Source organism: Ambystoma mexicanum, chromosome 4q (genome assembly GCF_040938575.1).
Source record: "Ambystoma mexicanum isolate Mex_15411 chromosome 4q, UKY_AmexF1_1, whole genome shotgun sequence".
Lineage (NCBI taxonomy): Eukaryota > Metazoa > Chordata > Amphibia > Caudata > Ambystomatidae > Ambystoma > Ambystoma mexicanum.
Window position 1 is genome coordinate 1,261,331,756 of NC_090928.1, and position 20,720 is coordinate 1,261,352,475.

General features: G+C 48.9%; 1 protein-coding gene across 2 annotated transcripts in view; it reads left to right on the forward strand.

Annotated features, from left to right (window-relative positions):
* CRIP3 (cysteine rich protein 3) overlaps window positions 1–20,720 on the forward strand; it is a 1,016,009-nt gene that overhangs the window by 130,936 nt on the left and 864,353 nt on the right. For both annotated transcript variants that reach the window (XM_069608868.1, XM_069608869.1), the window contains exon 3: window positions 11,037–11,094. In XM_069608868.1, the coding sequence (XP_069464969.1) occupies window positions 11,037–11,094 (58 nt within the window). The remainder of the gene's footprint in view (window positions 1–11,036; window positions 11,095–20,720) is intronic.

Here is a 20,720-nt window from a genome sequence, read left to right on the forward strand (position 1 = left end):
CTGGGTCACACCTGGAGAAGCCAGCAGAACAATCTCGGAATGCCTCCACGTCGGACAGGGTGAAGTCACGGTCTCTCTCCCTCTCCGCATCGCATAAGAAGTCGTCTTGTAAGGAAAGGGATCACTTTTATACGGGCCATGAGTCCTCCAAACACTGTTCCAAGTCTTCGTCCAAGAGGGCCTCTTCTCCGGCTACGGATGGGTCGGTGCTGAAGACTGTGCCGACGACTCCAAAGTTGGCAACCCCGTCGACTACCCCGCTGATAACGGTCCAATCGACTCCTGTGCTGTTGACTTCTTCGACTACTGCCCCGACGACCTCTACGACAGCGCTGGAAGTGCAGCAGTCTGGAGTACAGCTGGTGGTTTCTGTGGATCCGCTGTCGCCTGGAGATACGCTGTGGCTGTTGGGGGCAGGGTTCACGTCGATTCTCCTGATGGATATTCTCCAACATGAGCTACCCTCGACCTATGAGTTCGATCAGACTAAGAGGAGGAAGGGAATCAGTTGCAGGATCCTTCAGTGTTGGGTCTGCAGCTGGTTCTTCCATCCACGTCGGGGGGGGGGGGGGGGGGGCCTGGGGACTGTCCCACCACAATATCCTTTGGTAAATCCACATTAGGTTCTCTCGATGCAGGTGTTGACGACATTGCGATTGCTTCTGGGCCAGTTGGACGCCCAGTTACTGGTGCATCCGGTGCCAGCAGTTCCTGTGGTGGACACCTTCATTGCCATTCCTCGTCAGAAGGATGCATCAGCAGCCCCTTGCAGAAGGGCGCCTCCTCCCAGGGGCGCTTGCCTGGTCCGGCTTCATCTGCTGTCTCCCAGAGGGTTCAGCCCGCCTCGAAGGGATCGGGAAGAAGAGAAACTCGTGGAGGCGGAGAGCGTTCCGCAGGACACTTTCGGCGGTCTCGTCGGCACCCCGACGGGCGGATACCTGGGACACTGATCCAGATCGGGAGGCGCAGAGTAGCCCGGTCCGGCTGTCTCTGCCGGATGACATTGGAGCTTTTCATGCAATGATGGCAAAGGCCTGTAATGAGTCTGCCATTGGAGGAGGAGGAGAAGAAAGGCTGCTTTCTGTATGACCATATGGGGAAGACTTCGCGATCCCCATTTTGGACCACGCGTGGCAGGAAGACTTTCAGACTATGCAGCATCTGTTTTTTGGAGCCGGCGGTCAAGGGTCGCCTAGAGAAAAAGTTCAAGGCACCGGACTCGATGCCAAAATGCCTCACGTTGCAGCCCAGGCCGGAGTCTGTGGTTTCGGCTGTTGCAAGTTGAAAGGCTTGTTCCCAGCACAAGTGTGCGACTCCCCTGGAAAATGAAGGCCATAAGCTGGATGCTTTTGGAAAGAAGGTCCTCACGGTAGGTGTTACTACGGTCAAGGGGGACTACTCCTTGGTAATCATGGCGTGTTACGACTGTGAGATGTGGCACAGATTGGCTCCTCTGCTGGACCACCTGCCGGCGCAGCAACGGAAGGAGGCAATGCTTTTGCTTTGTGAGGGGGAGGAAGATTGAACTATAGTATCAATATGGCGGTCGACCTGGCGAAATCTGGTTTTAAGCAGATCAACCATGGAGTGGTGGTTCGCCGGCAGGCCCGGTTGCGCTCTACTTCTGGCCTGAGGTTCTGCACAAGGTGGTCCATGTGCCGTGCGGGAGGGGGTGGGGGGAACATCTTTTTGGGTCAAAGACTGATGATGCACTCAAAAACATGAAAGAGGACTCTGATACTGCAAGGTCTTTGGTTGCCCTGCAGGGGAGATGGTCTTTCGCTCCTTTCGGGGGGGCGGGGGGGTCTCTGGAAATGCCAGGTGTGCAGGCTCCCGCGATAAGGGGTACTGTCGGTCTACCTATTTCTCCCAGTGCTCCCGATGGTCCTACCAGTCCACACAGCAGAGTAATGTGTACCAAGGACAGAGAAAGAGGGGGTCCTCCTCCTTTCAAAAGGCTGTCAGTCCAAGTCTCAGCAAAGACTGCCACAGCGGTAGTCGCCTATGAGGGACGTTAGTGCACCACGTCGACTACTGGTGTTTGATCACAACTGACAGATGCGTGCTCGATGCAGTTGAATGAAGAAGAGCTCCGCCACACCTGCAGGTCTTGCGCCAGGAGGTGTGTCTGATGCTGCAGAAGGGGGCTACCGAAAAGGTTCCGGTGTCGGAAAGAGGAAAAAACACATACTCCCTGTTTTTCGTCATCCAGAAGCCGAACGTCAAGTGGCACCCCATTTTGGACCTGCGGCCCCTCAACAAAGATGTAAAGCGCCAAAAGTTCAGTATCCTAACGTAGCAGGACGTCATTCACTCGGTTCAGCCGGGGGAATTTCTGGCGTTGTTGGATCTCGAGAATGCATATTTTCGCATCCCCATGCACCCCAGGAATCTCAAGTTCCTACGGTTCATAGTCTGCGACGCACATTACCAGTTTCGAGGGTCTTCCTTTTGGCCTGAAGTCTGCTCCCAGGACGTTCACCAAGTGCCTGGCGCCGGTGACGGCTTACCTCCGCAGGGAAGGACACCATGTGTATCCGTACCTGGACGACTGGTTAGTCGGGGGGCGACTCATCAGCAGATGTCGGCATCACTCAGCGCAGCTATGCTCCTGTTGCAGTGCCTGGGCTTGGCGGCCAACTTCGCAAAATCCTGTCTCATGCATGTTTCTGGGGGCTCGTTTCCAAAACTGTGCTGAATCCAGTACAGCCGGCCAACAAAAGAATCGAAAGGTTGCTGTCCCTGGTGGGCTAATTTGTACCAGGGACTTCGGTCACGGTCTGAGTGTACATGTCTTTTCTCGGCACTATGGCATCCTGCATCCCACTCATCCCGAATTGTCTGCTGTTCATGGGGCCTGTACAGGAGTTTATCGCTTCGCAATGGTCAGAGATCCACGGCAAGGTGACTGTCTCCCTGGCCCTGGCGAAAGCCCTGCGTTTGTGGACTCATGCCGGCAACCTCAGATTTTCGCTATACCATTGTGATGCTGGAAATGCATCAGAGGGACAGGACCTCTGAATCCTTGTTCTTTATTGCTTTATCATGTATGTTCTGACTTGTTTTCCGTGCAGGAGTTCATGTGGGACTCTGGCGGTACAGCTGTTCCTATATTTGGTCTGGTGAACAGACCCTTGTGATACCCTTATGGCTCTCATGGGTCGGAGTACGACCCTGTACTCCTAGTGTATGTTTTTGGGCACCTGTGTGTTGCCCACAGAGCAGGGTGCGGGCTGTTGGCAGCTCCGTGCTGAATTGACAGGTGCCTGCACATCCTCCATTTTGGGATGCAAAGGCCCCGTCATTGGAATCAGTGGATACCTAAAGGAAACAAGATGGCCCCTGTGGCCTCTTGCTTTCTATCGCCTGTTACCTTACTTTTCCCTAAATCCGGGAAGTCCTGTCTCTGTCCCTTCCCCCTGACTGGCTGTTGGATATATGGTATTGTGGTGGAAGTCCAGGCCATACTGGCTGAAGCCTTCCCAATGACTGTATGTTGTGGGTATGCCCGTGGGTTGGGACCTGGGTGAATGGAGTGTGAGATGAATATGCATTCTGTGTTAAGGGTGTCTAATATTTGGTGTTTGATACAATGACTGAGACCTGCCCGAAACTGGTATGCAGTGTGTAGTGCTGAATGGCAGAGTGCTTGTCCGAATGCACATTCTGTGTTGTGAGTGTCTGGATGGAGAAGACTGCCTTTCTGAGTGATTGGTTGCCCGAGTGTGACCCAGCAGAGTGAATGGGAGATCAACAGTATATCTGGGGGCCTCTCACTGCTAGAAATCGTTCAGAAGCTGAAATAGAAACTGACCTTCAAACTGACGCTTAACTTTGAAGCCCACTGGAAGAAGAACTGCTGCTGCTGCTGTCCTTCGCTAATCTGAACGCTGCTGTGCCTTCAAGGACCTGATCCAAGAGAGGACCTGGCTAGGAGACCTCTTCCCGAGCTACAAGGGACCGTCGTGCACCAGCTGATCTTTGCCAAAGCTTCCTGGTAGACAGACCTACAAAAAGCTGCCGAGTGTAGAAGGACAGCCGAGAAGCACAATGAGAAGCATCAGGCAGCCATCCACCGCCGACGACCACCGTCGGAGCAGAGCTGCCGCGCACCCTTTTCCTAAGAACATTTGATCCAAGGACTCCCTTGCTCATCGATCGCTTTCATCCTGCCGGAGAAAGTCTAGGCCGCCGACGACCGAGGAGAACCCGCTGGTGGGTTTCTTGCCACCCGAAGTCCTCAGACGCTGACGAAGCTACTGAAGCCAGCCGTTGTCCTGTCCTGTCCCGTTCGTCAACACCAGACGCTGACGACCCGACGCCCTTGCTGGGCCAAACTTGTTCATTCACTCTTTGCGGCAATGAACACTTTTTGTCGAGTTGCGCCGCACGCCTCTTCTTCCCAGGACGTTCACAAGCTTTCGTCAACGAGGACTGCGAAGATCGAAGCTGCTCCCTCGATGACCACTGTTCACCTTTTTCTTAATCTCGGAAGTTCAATGACCCGTGGCTCCTGCCTGAAAGGGAGCGCACTCAAGAAGGACCCGTCGATTCCCCAACAAAGAACTCTCTCAACACAAGGTACATTTGGGTTGCAGAACTATAGAAGAAGATGAGACTTTAATAGACAATATATGGACTGGGCTTGTAGTGTATTGGGCAGAATCCTGTGCAGTGCCCTTAGGGACCACTACACACAATTAAGACTACAGGTGGCAATAAAAGTTTTACCTTTGGTACAAGCCTGTACTACTATCTCAGAGTGGTAGCAGTGGTGGAGCAGCCAGGCTTATCTCAAGAGTATATGAGCAGTAGCAGAGATTACACAAAGGGACCACAATTACTGTGACTCGAGCAAACACTGACTCAAGGTTTCAGGTAAAAAATATAAGTAGAAAGAAGGAGGTTTTTCTCCTGGCTATCTTGCTTCAGTAGTTGCAATAATTTTTCTAACACTTAGTTGCGATACAGAATTCGCTTTTATTAGTGATAGTGTTGAATTGTTTCATCATATTACATCAGATAAGCGTTAGGTACACTTGAGGGCAGTAGTGCGCCTTGTTTGTCAGCCGACACGTGTTTCGACCCGTGGGTCTTTATCAAGGCCTTTGTCAATAGGTCTTGAGCCCCCTGTGGGGTCCTGTTTCTGTAATGGGTGCTGTCCTGGCTCCTTTTGGGCCCTGTGTGTAGCTGTTCTGGTACGTACGGCTCCTGTGTGCAACTACTGAAGCAAGAGGGCCAGGAGAAAAACCTCCTTTCTACTCAACAAATTGGGGTACTGGCTTAACCCCAAAAACCTCCTGTGATCTTGCAAACACCAAAATAACCTACCAGTATCAGACAATACAGGAGCTCAGCACAGGCTGTTTCCATATCTAGAGCCAACCTCGATTTCATAAAAAATATAAGTACATTTATTTTTTAAACCATTCGTTATAAACACAACACTTCTATTAAACTCCAATAAAAACCCCACGTTAAATATACTACAACTAACCAATTCACTTTGTACAGTAAGTTTCAAGGTAAGTACCCTGTGTTTGAATTAACCGGTGTTACGAACAAAACATGTTACCGCGAATATGATCACTTTTTGACAGTTCGGTCTACTAACTAAATAAACGGTTATCCGTGACATGAAATGCTACTGTGGCAAAAACACACTTAGCACCTGAGATACCCAGAGGCAGTTTGAGGCAAAAATCACAGGCAATATTTTGGTTAGGCAGGCAGAATCAAGAAACACTCAGACAGGAGTTCAAAAGTCAAAGGGCCGAAAGACACCGGGTCGAAGCCAGGGTCGAAAGACACCGGGGCCTGTTGCCGAAGATTACAGTCAGACAGTTCACGATTCAACATAGCCAAAAGTACTTAGATATTGTCAATGTTCGGAAGCAAAAGTTATAAGGAGGGAAGACAAGGGCAAGCCTTGGAAATGAAGAAAAGGGATTCACCCAGTTTCCTCAAGTAGAACACAGTACCTTGTTCCAATGGTGCAGCTGGTGCCCTGGCAGTTGTTCCTGTTGGTTTCCCGCAGACCCACGATTCCTGGAGCTTCGTTGTGAAGGACGACGTCTGAAGGGGGTCTGCACCACACAGGGATGAAGCCGGCAGCAGCGGCGAGGAATAAAAGGTGCGCTCCTTAAAAACAGGAGAGGCTCTTCAGGTGGCTATCCTGACCACTACAGCAGCGTGCAGCGATTTTGACCAAGAAAGAGGATCCTCTGGCTGTGGAAGATGAGCTGGTTATCCCTACCAAGCTCAAGGGAAGAAGACTCTGGACTGGATCTTCTGAGTCGTTGACGGGAAGATAGCTCAGGACTGCAGCAAGGCTTCACCGGGACGGGGTATTTGCTGCAGCCGTCGTTCTCTCCGCTTGTCTATGGATCCTTGAAGTTACAGTGGCGACTCTCTGACTTCTAGCCCAAGAGACCTGCCTTTTATGCGAAAAAACTCCATTCACTCAGCCTGGCTGTCAATCACCCAGCAGGGGGTTTGTCCAGCCCGGACAACTACCCTTGCAATCATGACAAAGTGCGACTTGGGTTTCCTAGGATACCCTGTGCAGGGGGTGACTACACCCCTCCCTCACATTCAGCCCACCTAGACACCCAGGCGCCTTGAGGAGGGCTTCTGAGCAGAAGCCCGCCGAAAGACAGTGAACAAAGAAGACAAACCTAGTTTGCCGTGCAAAGTAAGACACAAGAAGGACTTTAACAAAAAGAAATGGCGAATAAACCCAACCAGAGCCAAAAGAAAGACGATTTGGTCAAGCGGGTTTATGTTCGAGGCTGTTGTCCTGTCTTTGTAAGCGCTCTGATGCCTGCGGGCTTTTAGCGCTATATAAATAAATAATTATAATAGCCAAGAACAGTACCACGTTTATCTAATATAATCGCGGTAGAAAAGTTAGAGTAGATACCACTGCCACCATCCAAGTCTAAATGTTAAGAGTGAAACAAGGCTCTAGCAGGTACAGATAAAAATGGATACGAATTAACCCTTTCCAGTACTCCATGGAAGATGGGGTGTACTGCATCTGTGGTAGATTGACGAAGTAAAGTTAATGACAACTTTACCCTTTTCTGGGGGACGGTAGTGACCTCAGAAATGGAGTCGAGGGAAGTCTCAAAGACAACCCTGTGCCACGGCATTGAAGGTGCTGTGTGACACACAAAAAGGGGGCTACTGAAGTGATGTACTTCAGAGTCCATAATCACAAAAACAGGTAGAAACACATAGCAAAACACAGGTAAGAGTGGGGAAAAAGCTCTCGCTCTTACCAAGTGGAAAAAAATAAACTCCAGAAGTCAAGCAAAGCTGCTGGGGGACTCACTAGGTGAGGGGAAATTAGTCATCGATGAGAATTCTCCCTAACATAGTGCATCTTCATTTGCAGGTTGCCCAGGTGGGGAGGATCCTCATGTGGAACTAGGGGCTCAGTATTCTACCAATTGTCTAACCAACTTGTCTTCCTCCTAAGTCTATGGTTGATATAGTTTTGCTGGGTTGATTCGTATATTATTTGTACTGAGTACAGTTGATGCATTTTAATGGAATCGGAGTAATCGTGGTACCACCTAGAACTATGTAAATTTACCATTTTAGAATTGTCGGAGCACAAAGTTTATTTTCGTGATTGCGTATATAACCTTGAACTTTAATTATATAAAGACTGTATTTTAACTAATAGTGTGTGGACATTCCTCTGTGGGTGTTGGGGACTAGACTGTACTTAAGAACCAACCCGTATCACCTCCTGAGAGCCGAGCCTTGTTTGCTCGACTATTTTACCAATAATGGACAATCTTGGCTGGGGTCCTCTGTGCCTCTCCTCTGCCATATAGAGAGCAGGAGTACAGACACCCCTCTCCGGTTCTTTACAACTATCATCGCGGATGCCTCCCAAGTCGGTTGGGGTACGCGCTTGGACCAGTTTCAGGTGAAAGGTCGGAAGAGGCGTCATTGCTTATCAACGTGCTGGAATTGAGGGCTATTCGCGGCTCATATCCCGGGAGGTTCAGGCAATCTGGCACTGAGCTGTGGCACACAGGGTTCAGCTCCTGGCCTTCTACCTACCAGGAACTCAACGTTCAAGCAGATGCGCTCAGCAGGGAGTCCGCTCAGATGCACGAGTGGTGGCTGAGAGAGGATCAGGTGGCAAGGATATTCGTGAAGTGGGGGGCTCCTCCTCTGGACTTGTTCGCAAGGATATTCTGGAAGTGGGGGACTCCTCCTTTGGACTTGTTCGACAGCCCCGAGAACAAGCAATGCAGTCTCTTTGCCAGCAGAATGTCTCGCCCGTACTCTTAAGGGGGACGCGCTCCTGTGGACGGACCTGTTCGCCTTCGCTTTTCCTCCGTTTCCGCTGATCAGAAGAGCGATTTCAGATGATTTAGAAAGTTCCATGCAGGATTATCCTGGTGGCTCCGTTCTGGCCCAGACAGACCTGGTTTTCAGACCACCTTCATCTAGGGAGGGACAACCCTCCTCTTCACCTGGGTTCAGAACCGGATCTACTTTCACAGAACCAAGGGATGGTGTGGCATCCTGACCACTCCAAATTTGGAAGTCTGACTATTCCTCATCCATGTCGCTGCATTTTGGCTGCAACAAGGGCGCCGTCTACCAACGCCTCTTACGCCCCTAAGTCGAAGAGATTCTGTACCTGATGTGTTCAGCGGCTGGGCTTGCAGCCGTTGCGAGTCTCTCCTCCACAACTACTTCCTTATCTTCTAATGTTGGCAAAAGAGGGTCTTGCACTGTCATCCATCAAGGTCCATTTGGCTGCCATTTCAAGGTTCACACGGCGGTGCAACTCTACGTCTCTGTTCTGTGACAGACTGGTGAAACATTCCCTCAAGGTCCTTTTCAGGACTTCCCCCGAAGAAGGTTTTCTCCGGTCTGGAGCCTCAACTTGGTGCTCGTGGCTCTCATGAAACCACTATTTGAGCCTATGTCAACGGCTGCTGTCAAATTTCTCGCGTGGAAGGTCGCTTTCCTGGTGGCTATTACCTCTGCCAGACAGGTCTCAGAACTGCAGGCTCTCGTCATTGACCCTCCATACCTGTGTTGCATGAGGACAAGGTTCTCCTTGCTACGAATCCCCATTTTATTCCTAAAATTCTGTAGGACTTTCACAAAAATGCTACAATATCTTTGCCGACGTATTTCCCTAAGGCTTCCACTTCACGGAGAAAGCTTTGTATTATTTGGATGTCAAGAGGGCGTTGAAATTCTATTTGGACAGGACTAGGTCATTCAGGGCATCTGAACAGCTCTTTGTGGCTTTCGGCCCCTCCAACAGGGGAAGCCAATTTCGAAGCAAGGCATTTCCAGATGGGTGTCATCTGATATCATTCTGCCATGAGGGAGCCAACAAGCCTCTCCAGTCGACTCCCAGGGCTCATTCTACAAGATACACAGCATCATCGTCCGCCCTTTGGTCGGGCATGCCGCTTGGTGACATTTGCCAGGCAGCGCCGTGTGCAGTACCACACACGTTCACCAGACACTTCTGCCTGAATCAACAACATTCTGAGAATGTGCAAGTTGGGCTGGCGGTGCTTCGTCTGTTCCAGTACGGTAAGATCTGCTGCTCCTGGGGCTTTGTCTTTTGCTCACGCGTTTGTCCATTAACTGAAGGTATTGGCTTTCTGTTGTTGTGATTTATATTGCCTTTCGAATGAGGCATGTTTGGCTGTTATGCGGCCAATGGTCTTCTTACTGCTACATTAGTCTTTTCACAGCATGTGAATCCATGAAAGATCCAATGCTGGAGAAGGGAGTAGTTTCTTACCTGTAACTGCATTTCTCCAGCGTTGGTATCTTTCATGAATTCACATGCGCCCTGCACCCTCCCCCTTCAGGCAAACACCTTCTGGTGCCCTCGAGGTTTGGAGAGGTTGAAATTGGAACGGAAGCTGCCGGGGGGGGGGCTATATTATGGACGTCCTATTGGCGCTGCCTAAAGCACTCATAAAGACGTTGATAGGACACTCAAGGTGTCAATGTTTTTCCATAGGAAATCCACTATTTAAAAGTTACTGAGGTTTCCCAGCCTGACGGGAAATATTCACAGCATGTGAATCGATGAAAGATACCAACGCTGGAGAAATGGAGTTACATGTAAGAAACTGTTTCTTCACAACGTCCTCCTATGCGTGTTGCAACCTACACGACCAAACTGGGAAGTGTTAGTGACGCATGGGTGAGGTTGCTGGGCGGACGGGATGCTTGCACGTAGCTGGCCCAATTCTAAAGTCTTAAAGTAACAAAATACTCTTTTGGTGGCACTTTTTCCCATCCAGCCTTGCGGTGCAGGCTATCGCAACCGGTTGTGAAGGAATGTAAACAAGAAGTACCGGAATCACCATGAAGGTAATTTTTGAATTCTCCAGCATTGGTAGCTTTCATAGATTCACATGTTGTGGTCTTGCCATTGCACATGAGGCTCACTGTCTGAGGTTACGTGTGTCCTCCATGAATATGTAAATGGCCTCCAGGGTGCAGCTAAGCAAGGAAAGGGAAAAACGACCCAAAATGAGACTGATAGGACACTAAAGTGAGTGCAGTTTCATTGTTTACAATACAAACAGCTTTATTAATGTACTGAAGGTTCCCAGCCTGATGAGCCGGAATATTAAACAGTATGTGACTCTGAAAGATACCAATGCTGGAGAACCATAGTTGGTGATATGTGACTTTTTCCCTTCCCCTGCTTGGTGTTGGCCTTTTAGAGTTTGAAATATTGGTTATGCTAACAAAGCCACTATTTCCAAGTCCTTCAGTATTCAGTCTTGATGTACCTGGTGTCTTTTTTGTGATTACTCTGTATGTAGTCTGTTGAAGAGTGTTTTTGTTTAAATCTTTCCATTCTTTGAACTAGACTAGAATGGACTTTTAATCTGATACATGCTTGAAGTAGAGGAAAAGGGATGGGAGATAGTTTCAAACTGGTTATTTGAGGCACGACTCTTTATTTTGTTGTATTTAGGAAATGCATCCACATAATGCATCTTGTTCTTTTCCTGCAGCATGATAGAAAGCCATACTGCCACAAACCATGCTATGCTGCACTCTTCGGTCCGAAAGGTAAGAACAATGGCATAAAGCACATTCAGATCCATCTTACTTTACGTAGGCCATCCATTTCTTATTTGTCCTCCTTAACCAATATAAGGATGTGGCTAAAAAAAAGACCAGACAGACATGTTATACAGGGTAGACTGACAGGTTATGCTCTTCAGTTAAGGGGCAAACGTGTTGAAACATATGAAATGTTCCCACTTGAGGGCTTCTTTTACAGTTTTTCAAAATATATATAGTGCCTTATTTATGGTAACATTAGAATATGCCATTTCAGCTAACAAACCATATATGCAAGTTCACCTAGTAACTGTCACTGGAGTTTGCCTCCAGGTCCGAGGCTCACAGCAGTGTACTCTGGCCAGGCTCTGCAAACATGGGTGCCCCAGTGTTTTGAATTATAACTCATCAGCCTTATCCGGCATAGTTAGTGCTGGGGGGTCATTCGAGTTGTAGTTAAAAATATTTGGACCACATAGGTTGCAGACCCCTGTGCTGTGGGCATGCAAATGAGCTAAAAAGCTTGTGTATTTGCTGCATTTGAGATAATGGTCATTCTCTTATATTGCCATGCTTTGGCTGATAAAACAAGCTGTAAGACTGAGAATGTTCTCATATTGAGCAAAAATTGAAACTTTTCAGCTCCGTTGTGTCCATAAGTTCGGTAGTGATCTTGAGGTGAATTTCCTGTGATGGCTTTAGTGCTCTTGCATGTGTAACGTACCTGAAATAGCCTTCTCTCCACTCCCATTACAGGGAGAAGGGATTTCTCAGATTTTTTAAACCCACCATTATACGTCTAGTTAAATTTGTGAGTTCTCTACGCATTTTCTTCCAAAGTGTAAAAGTTAACCAGATTGTAGAAAGTTGTTGGTCTTTGGACTGGGTGCCCAGGAGTCGAACTACGTATATGCTGCCCATCTTAAGACATTATTTGACTGGCCTGCTCATCACCCTAAGGGCATGGCCGGACCTAGAACAGGTTAGGTTTAGGGTAAATTGCCCACGGGTGAAGCATTGGTTACTGGAGGAAGGCCGTTGGGAAGTGTTTGTTCTCATCTCTCCACTTTAAACCTTTTCTCCTGGGGCAATTTTTCCATTATTGGATGGAGGGTACCTAACACAGTTCTGTTAACTAGATGGGGAGTGAATCCTGGTAGAATTTGATGGCAGTAAATCCACTTTCTGGGTGGTTGAACTGTAAAGGTTCTGCTGTGCTCAGAATGGTGGCTGGTACACTCACTAAGGATCTGGGAAACCACTCATGTCAAGCTTTCCTTGAAACAAAAGGGTTATCAACAAGCCATTTATCTTGGATACACATTCATTTTCAATCTGAAACCCACCAATATTGTGGCATGGGAACTGGTGTTGGGACAGGAATTGGAAGGCATCCTCATTAAAAGGGCATCTCTATCCTCTACTTATCTCTAGCATATTGTCTGTAAGAAGTATGCTCGAAGTGGTAAATTGCTAATGACGGTGGGATGTTGCTTGTAGGAATGAGGGCGATCTTTCTTCATATGGTGAAAGTACCCTGTATTCTATTCGATATTGGGTAAAATACTAAGCTTAATCAGCTTAACATTTGTTCCTGTTCTTTGCGGAAAGTTGTGCTTTGCTATTGGTGACAGAGGGGTTTGTGGACGTGATGCCCGTGGCCTCAACCACTCTAAGCTGTGGCAACTGCCAGACCAACAATCGCAAGCAAAATGTTGAATGTAGTGACTGGAGAAAATGATAGCATCTTGCTGAAATTACCCATGGTTCGGTCTCATTGCCTGCCTCTGAGCCATGTTAAAATCATCTCCTTTATCCACTGAGCAGAACGTTGCCATTCAGATGTGTTCTTTGTGTGTATAAAGTAGTTTCCTTTTGAAGTCTGTTCTAGGACTTTGTTGACAATTATAGTAGAAAACAGGCCATTGGCAGATATGTATCTTCCCTCTCTTCTTCTCATTCATGTTTTATTTTCTGTTTTTGCAAATATGGAATAATTATTGTAAATTTTGAAAAAATAATCTTTCACGAAATACAGGTTTTTATGGGGTCTGATTAGTACTACGTCCATGTTCCCTCCAAAATAAATGTCTCTAATTGCGGAAGTGGTTGGCTTTCTTGCACACATTATTTTTAATGTGCACAACTGACAAACAAGGTAAACCATTTTGGGAGCATTAGTAGCTTGTGAACTACTCTGAACAGAGTTTGAGGGGAATTTCCCCTTCTGGAATTCTTTACAAATCATTGTAAAAGGTAAATCTTGCCCCACCTTTTCGAACAATATAGGGTAGTTTTATGTGATTTATAGGGAGAGCTCAACTAATCCAAGTCGGCAAGATCTGCCAAATTACCTAGCAAAAGTACTCTAGTGCCCAAACATTGCATGCTCCATATAAACAATACTTTAGTTGTGTCTGACACAGCTCAGAAAATGCAGAACTTCCTTTGTAACATTGGGGGCAAAAGCACCTGTATTGATTATAACTGAAGTGGCTGCAAACAATTCAGACATGATTTACTAAACTATATGCCAGCTAACCGTTCACGTGCCACTTTAAGGAAGTAATTCACGGGTCAGCAGAACATGCCTCTCGTGTCAGGGTGGTAATTGCATCAGAATACCTATACCAAAGTTTAGTATGATCAGAATTCCTGTGCCACTGTTTACCATCTACATTACAATGGCCTGTGAACAGAGCAGTTACACTTACTCTACAGATAAAAGGCATACATAAAACCCAATGTTACTACCTACAAACAGTAAAATGTGCCCAATAAAAAATTGCAAACCATGAACAAATCAGGGACTACCCCCTGCTTCTGGCCACGAACTACCACTGGTAATTTCGAATCGGTGACTAGCCGAGCAGTACCATAGGAGTAGCTCTAATATTACTGCCTGATTTTCAAGAGCAATTGTAAGAGGAAAGAACATCTTTTAATAAGCCTTTTGGCAACGTTTCAGGTCCCAGCTCTCAAACTCTGCAGGAGCCGATGAGTCAACCAGACCCCTTAGTCCGGTCATCGAAACAATCCTTCAGTTACAACTACTGAGATGACCAGGCCGGAGGAATGTGGAAGTGGATCAAATAAAAACCGGTTCCTTTAGATATCAGACTCCTGAACCTCGCACCATCGTGAAACCTGCAAATTAATAAATCTCATGGTTACATACTCCTTCACATCTGACATTCCTTTGAATTATTCGTAACCACCTTCCCTTAATTACCCGACTACCTCTGCCTCAAGCTTGGAGATAACTCTAAAGAACTGTGTGTGCATTTAAGGCTCAACTTGATTTGGTCAAAATTCTTGTGCTGATTTTTCTGTAAAAGTTCTTTTACATTTACTTTTTTGTATTGGTGTTGTCCACAATACCTTGTTCCTGCAATGACAGTCTTTTATGCTTCACACTTCATTACCAGAGAGACTCCTTAACTGGTTATATTTAAAATGTGGTTCTATAGCTCCTTTGTTCTTCAGCATGGGGTCTGGCATGGATTGAAATGCTCATGAATATTCCCAGTCGTCAGGCTGGGAATCCTCGAGAAAAGAAAAAACAGTCTCACTTTCACTTAAACTGTATTTACTCTCTAAACCAATCGCTGTCCTCTTGGTCATACTGCCTCCATCCAATGACACTCCTCTCCCTAAGCCCCTCCACTGGCACAGTCTTCAGATTTTTTGCTGCATGCTTCAATTTTGGGAGTCCTCGAGTTTACTCTCCGAGCTGTGTGGTTTTTTTTTTTTTTTTTTTTTAAATGGAAATGGTTCTATTTTTGTTTCAAAGAAGCCTGTGTACTCTTTTCTTCATCTGTCGACAGCGGGGACCTGTTGTCTGTTCTGCGCCCCTCAAGGGCGATTATCATCGAAGATTCTACAAGGCCTTTGGGCCTACTTTGCGCCCTCCGACAGTGATGGAGAAGGAAGGAAGGTCCCTCTTCAGGCCCTGCACCAAATGCAGGCTACGGAATGGGTTACTGGAGGACCAGCATCTGCAATGCCTCTACTGCCAGCACACAGACCCCAAGGAGGTAGAGTGCAAAATTTGCCTCGGTCTCTACAAGAAAACAACGAAGGACAGGCACAGTATGCTGATGGCATGGCTTAACGCCAAGGCCTCTGACCCGTGCTCCGAGCAGGGTCAACACTCACCCAGGACCGGCCGGTCCGAGCAGCAGTCTTCGAAGTCTTGTGGACACCTCATCCGTGGCGGCCCAAGATAAGGTCAAGAGCTGCATGTCCGAGTCCACCGGGTACACCACAGAAGCGGGTCCCATAGGGCACGATCAGCATCACCTTCCGCCTCTTTGAAGAGGAGCTTGATGGTAGGCTGGCAATGGAGGAAGTCATCTACCCCAACTAAACTATGTGAGAAATTCGAGAACACGCGGACAGAAGATTCAGAGAAGGCCGAGCAGCCGAAGGAGGCTCAACCGGCACAGGCTAAGACCTAGTCATCGACTCCGTCGACTGCTACTGCCACAACAGCTAAGGGTGCTGATCTTGTGAGGGTAGCTTTGATGGCTCAAAGTGTCCCTACACCCCCAGGCGTTACACCGCCGCAGTGACTTTGGCAAAGTCTGCAGGCACGCCAGAAGGGGTAAAACCAGCCCAGGCCCCGGTTCAAGACCCCCAGTGGGGCAAAGGGTGGGGGGCAAAGGGCCCAAAACAGCCCTCTCGGGCTTTCGCCCAAACCTTGGAGGTCTGGTCCATGGACGAAGATAAGGAGTCCTTAAATATAGTCCACAAGGACATTGAATAGGAGGAAGAGGAGGATGACAGTGCAGGGCCTAGTTTTCCTGTTCTGCTCTCTCAGCCAAAGGACATTTCCTTGAATATTCTGTCGACTCTACACACCTTGGTATCTGAGATCCAGATGAGGATGCCTCCTTCTCCGGTGCCTGTGGTTCCCCAGGTCCCTGGTCAGCCTTCACTGAAGAAGAGGAAGCGTCATCCCATGCCCCCATTTTAGCGGCCTCCACTACGCCGGGTCCCTTCTCCCCCAGCAGACCCAGACACTGTAACGGGGATGGATATGACTGTGACAACGGATGAAGACATTGTCGCAGCGGACAGTAAATCGCCACATTTGGATGCCCCACATAGGGTGTCCCGACTGGATGAGGTGGGACCGTTCCACTCTGATCGCCAGTGCCTCCAGCTGGTGCCTGAGGAAACAAGGAGGGCTTCTTGTATCAAAGGCGCGAGACCAAGAGGCAGACTATCATGGCAGTGACCCTTCTGGGTGATTTTTGGGCAGAGGGCCTCGCCCTCATGAATAACCCTTGCACGGCTGCAGCCAAACGGGATAGGCTGGAGAAGAAATATAGGGTGCCGGACTCCCGGTCGCCCAGCCCCTCCTCGTCATCTTCAGTCCCTCCGTACAGCAAGAGACGCAATGGTAAAGAAGGTGATTTACACTGCAACGTCAACTATCAAGGCAGCCAACGTACTGGCGCTCCTGGCCAGCTATGACAGGGAACTGTGGTACAAGCTGGGGCTGATTCTGGAGTGCCTCCCTGACGATAAGATGGAGGTAATCGCTCTTTTCAGGAAAGGGAAGAGCGTCGGATCACGCCATCACAGTGGCATTGGACGTCGCCGACACAGGGTTCCGGCAAATGGGGAAAAGGTTTCTGCCTTCGCCAAGGTTGGATGAAAGCCACAAATTTACATCAGGAGGTCCAAGTGAAGGTGCTGGACATGCCATTCGGAGAGAATCTGTTTGGGAAGCTCGTCGACGAGTCCCTCCATGCCATCAAGGCAGATACGGAGACGGCCCGTTCCCTGGGCACTCTCCAGCAGCACCGCTCCTCCAGGGGAAAGTTGAGCAGCACCGCTCATGCTTTTGCTCCTCCAGGGGAAAGTTTCGCAGGTCTTCAAAAGGGTTCTCCACATCGTACTGACAGCCTTCCAGATCAGGAAGCCTAAAAGGTTGTTCCCAGGCCTATGCTAATGGAGGACAGCTGGCGCCGAAGCAAGCCTGAATCGACGGGGGCGCCGGGGCCCCCACTCATGCACCTCAGTGGGAGGCAGGCTGACTAGGTTAGTCGACAGGTTTGAGAAAGATCACCACTGACAGATGGAGTTTCAATGCAGGTGTCCGAGGATCCCTCTGGTTACCAGGCAGGAGCAGCACATCCTCAGCGCCTGGAAGAGGTACGGGCCATGCTGCGAAAAGGGGCGATAGAGCTAGTTCCCCAACGGCTCTGGGGCTCCGGAGTCACTTTCTGGTCAGAAAGAAGACTGGGGCCTGAAGGCCCATCCTAGGCATACGACGTCTGTACAAATACCGAAAGTTTAGGATGCTCACATTGCAACACGTTCTTGGCCAACTCGAGAAAGGATACTTGACATTGTCAGACCTGGAGGACGCCTACTTCCACGTCCCCATTCACAAGAAACATCAGAGGTTTCTGCGTTTTGTGGTGCATGGACAGCACTACCAGTTCAAGACCCTACCTTTCGGCTGGAAGTCTGCACCCAGAGTGTTCACGAAATGCCTGGCACCAGTGGCGGCCCATCTGCGTCTACAGGGCATACACGTATACCCGTACCTGGACTATTGGTCGACAGACACTTAGCGACGACCATCCGACTACTGACGGATCTAGGATTCTCAACTACCCGAAGTCCTGCTTAACGCCATCACAGAATGCACTGTTCCTAGGCGCCAGATTCAATACAGTGTCCTGCCTGGTGTCACCCTCAGAGGAGAGGCTAGCAGCCATTCACAGAAAGGTGCAACGGCTGTCACCGACTAAGACAGCCACGGTGCAGGCCATCAAGTAGTTACTGGGCATGATGTCCTGCATCTACCTCGTCTGGCTCTGCAGGTTGCAAATGCAACCCCTTCAGGAATACCTGGACGCCCGCTGGATACAGGTGTCTGGAAGTTTCACGTACAAGATCGCTCTCAACGAGTTCAGTCGGGCTATAGGTTGGTGGGGAGTCCGCTCCAACATTGCCCAAGGCACGCGATTTCAGGACCCGCCATACCTGGAGACTCTTACCACAGGCGCCTCCCTGGTAGGCTGGGAGCGCACACCGGCCGTCTGCACGCCAGAGGCCTGTGGATGCTGGAGGAAAAGCATCTTCATATCAACATCCTGGTGCTACGGGCAGTGTTCTGGGCCCTCAAGCGGTTCTGTGAGAAACCGGAAGGTGTCTCGCCCACTAGTCCTTGGGAATCTGGCATCCAGGTGGCCAGGACACGGCCATCGCTATTGGATCCAGTTCCTGGGGGTGGACTAGTGCGGGAGGATCACCTGGATGAGGGGTCCGTGGTGAGCGGAAGTGGGACACTGACGGGTGGCATGCCGTACCCCCTTCCCTATAACCTCATTTCCCCCATTCTACCCCGTAGGATATTTAGAAGTACTATTCCTCCCCCACCCCCTTTCCAACACAAATACTTTCCTACACCGTGACAGACAACGTGTTGAAACTGAGAGCCAAGAGGCCTTAGAGGCTGGTGTGAAATGTCAGTGGTCGAAAACTGTGAAGCCCGACTGGGGGGGGATGAGACCCAAACTTAGGAGGAAAATGGAAGAACCTAAGGGAGTCTTGTGAACTGTGGCAAGTGTGAACACGACAGAGCGATGCCGTAAGAAAGCTAGGCGAACGGAACCCCACTTTTCACATGAATTTATTGAATCATGAATGTTAGAATGGCTCTGTAAACCCGACGGAGGGATGCCAAGGGAAATGCTAAGAGAAGTAAATCCTGCATTGTGATGAAACTGAATGCACTGTGAAGCTGGCAAATGTGAACCCGGCAGAGGGATGGCTATGAATTGAGGGTAAAATATTAATATACGATATACAATATTGATGTGACAAGTGTGTACCCGGGTGAGGGATGTCCACAATAGATAGTTGGTGAAAAGAACATTGAGACTGTTTTGAGTGAGGCTAATGTTACAAGAAGAGAGAAGAGCCCGGCTGGGGGGGATCCCAGAGGCAAAGGAACAGTCTCCCAACATAAAAAGATTGCCAAAGGAACTTTTTGTTTGTTTATTGTTTTTGGTATAGCAGTCCTTGTAAGGCAAGATACTTTTTCAGGAAAGAGACCTGGCCCAGGAAGGTCCTGGCATCGTTGAAAGGAACTGTAACCTCTTGCTGGTGAGGCCCAGGAGTGTGTTGTGCTCAAAGGTCCTGCCTTGTCCCGTGCTAAAAACACAGGGAACGGAGACCCAGCTGTTAGAAAGATTTCATAATTGTATGTAATTTTCCCTCCATGTGTCAACCCCCAAACTTTTTGCTGCTGTTTAGACACCATTGACTGACTTTGCCAGAGAAGCACAGCCTTCAGCTGCACTCCTCTGGGCTTTCACTCACTTTTTATGGGGAAACTGACATGCCCTTAATACAGTCAGTACTGGGAGACTTTGTTTCCCTTAGTCCTTTCCTCATGTTGCAACTTTTGTGCAACATTTAACACATGTGCAATGTATCTTACCATATAACACACCTGGGTCTATAGTCATTTCCAAAGGACCTAGATACTTTCGCTGGACTTTTTATGAACTGTGCAGATGTGTCATGGACAGGACTGGTGGCAGCTATCTTTTCGCATTATTTTTAACCCTTTCCTGCCATGTTAACTGCATTAACCACTTTTGGTACGAATAGGTGGCCTGGCTCCAAAATGGCCATGCCACAAGGTTCTCCTGTCCTTTGGCCATCTTGCTCCTTCCCCAGGTCGAGCCGACCCGGGTCAGTCCTTATTTTGTCATGCAATTTGATGCAAATCCCAATGCTTTTGCGAGCTTCTGCATGCCATGTGTGTGTGCCTCCAGGATGTGGGCTGGAATGTCTGGTTCCAATACACATCCTGGGTGCCAGAGAGTCTGGAGTGCCATGAATGCCTGGGACCACCGCGGTCCATGATTGGTCCACGTATGGAGTGTATGTTTGTGAACAGATCTCCCATTGGGTCCTCTCCGTTTTGGCGCGAGGGGAACTTTGGATAATAGGAGACTGAAAGCACCACTACCATGTCATTCTCCTGAGTTCCCACTGAACAAAGCATAGGATCCAAGTATCCTGCAACACGAAGCCGAGTCGAGGAACTGCTGATGACCCGCTGGAAGGTTTGGCGCCCGCTGTCGTCCTGTGGGACCCCTCTGCATCTGGTCGTCCTAGAAGGTTTGCGAAGACGCTTCGACCCATTGGAATAGTGGGACCAACTATTCTCGCCACCTTCATCAAATTCTGCAAGTAAGCTTTCTCGGAAGTGTCCCTGGGCTAACCAGTAGACTGACCAGCCTAGCCAGTTGCTTTGCTCTGTCACCGCCGCCGTTTCGAGGAGGCCCTTGAAACTTGGTATACTGATAACTGTGTCCACGGCACCCTCGCATCGAATTTCGTACACTTGGCGTTCCCAGGTCTGAAGTGAGACGAGTGCGCCAGGACCGGAGTAAACGCGGTTACCGTATTTGTGACCCTCTTGCCCCTGAAGCCTGCTGCAGTGAAACTGGGTCGATTCATCCATCTGGAGTGGAGCAATCACCACTGTCCTGTTAGGGAATCATTGCTGTTTCTCAGGAACTAAAAGGTGCCCAGATGTCCTTTTTGCCGCATTCGAACCTGCAAGCGAAGTGGACTGACGAAGTTTGGGTCCG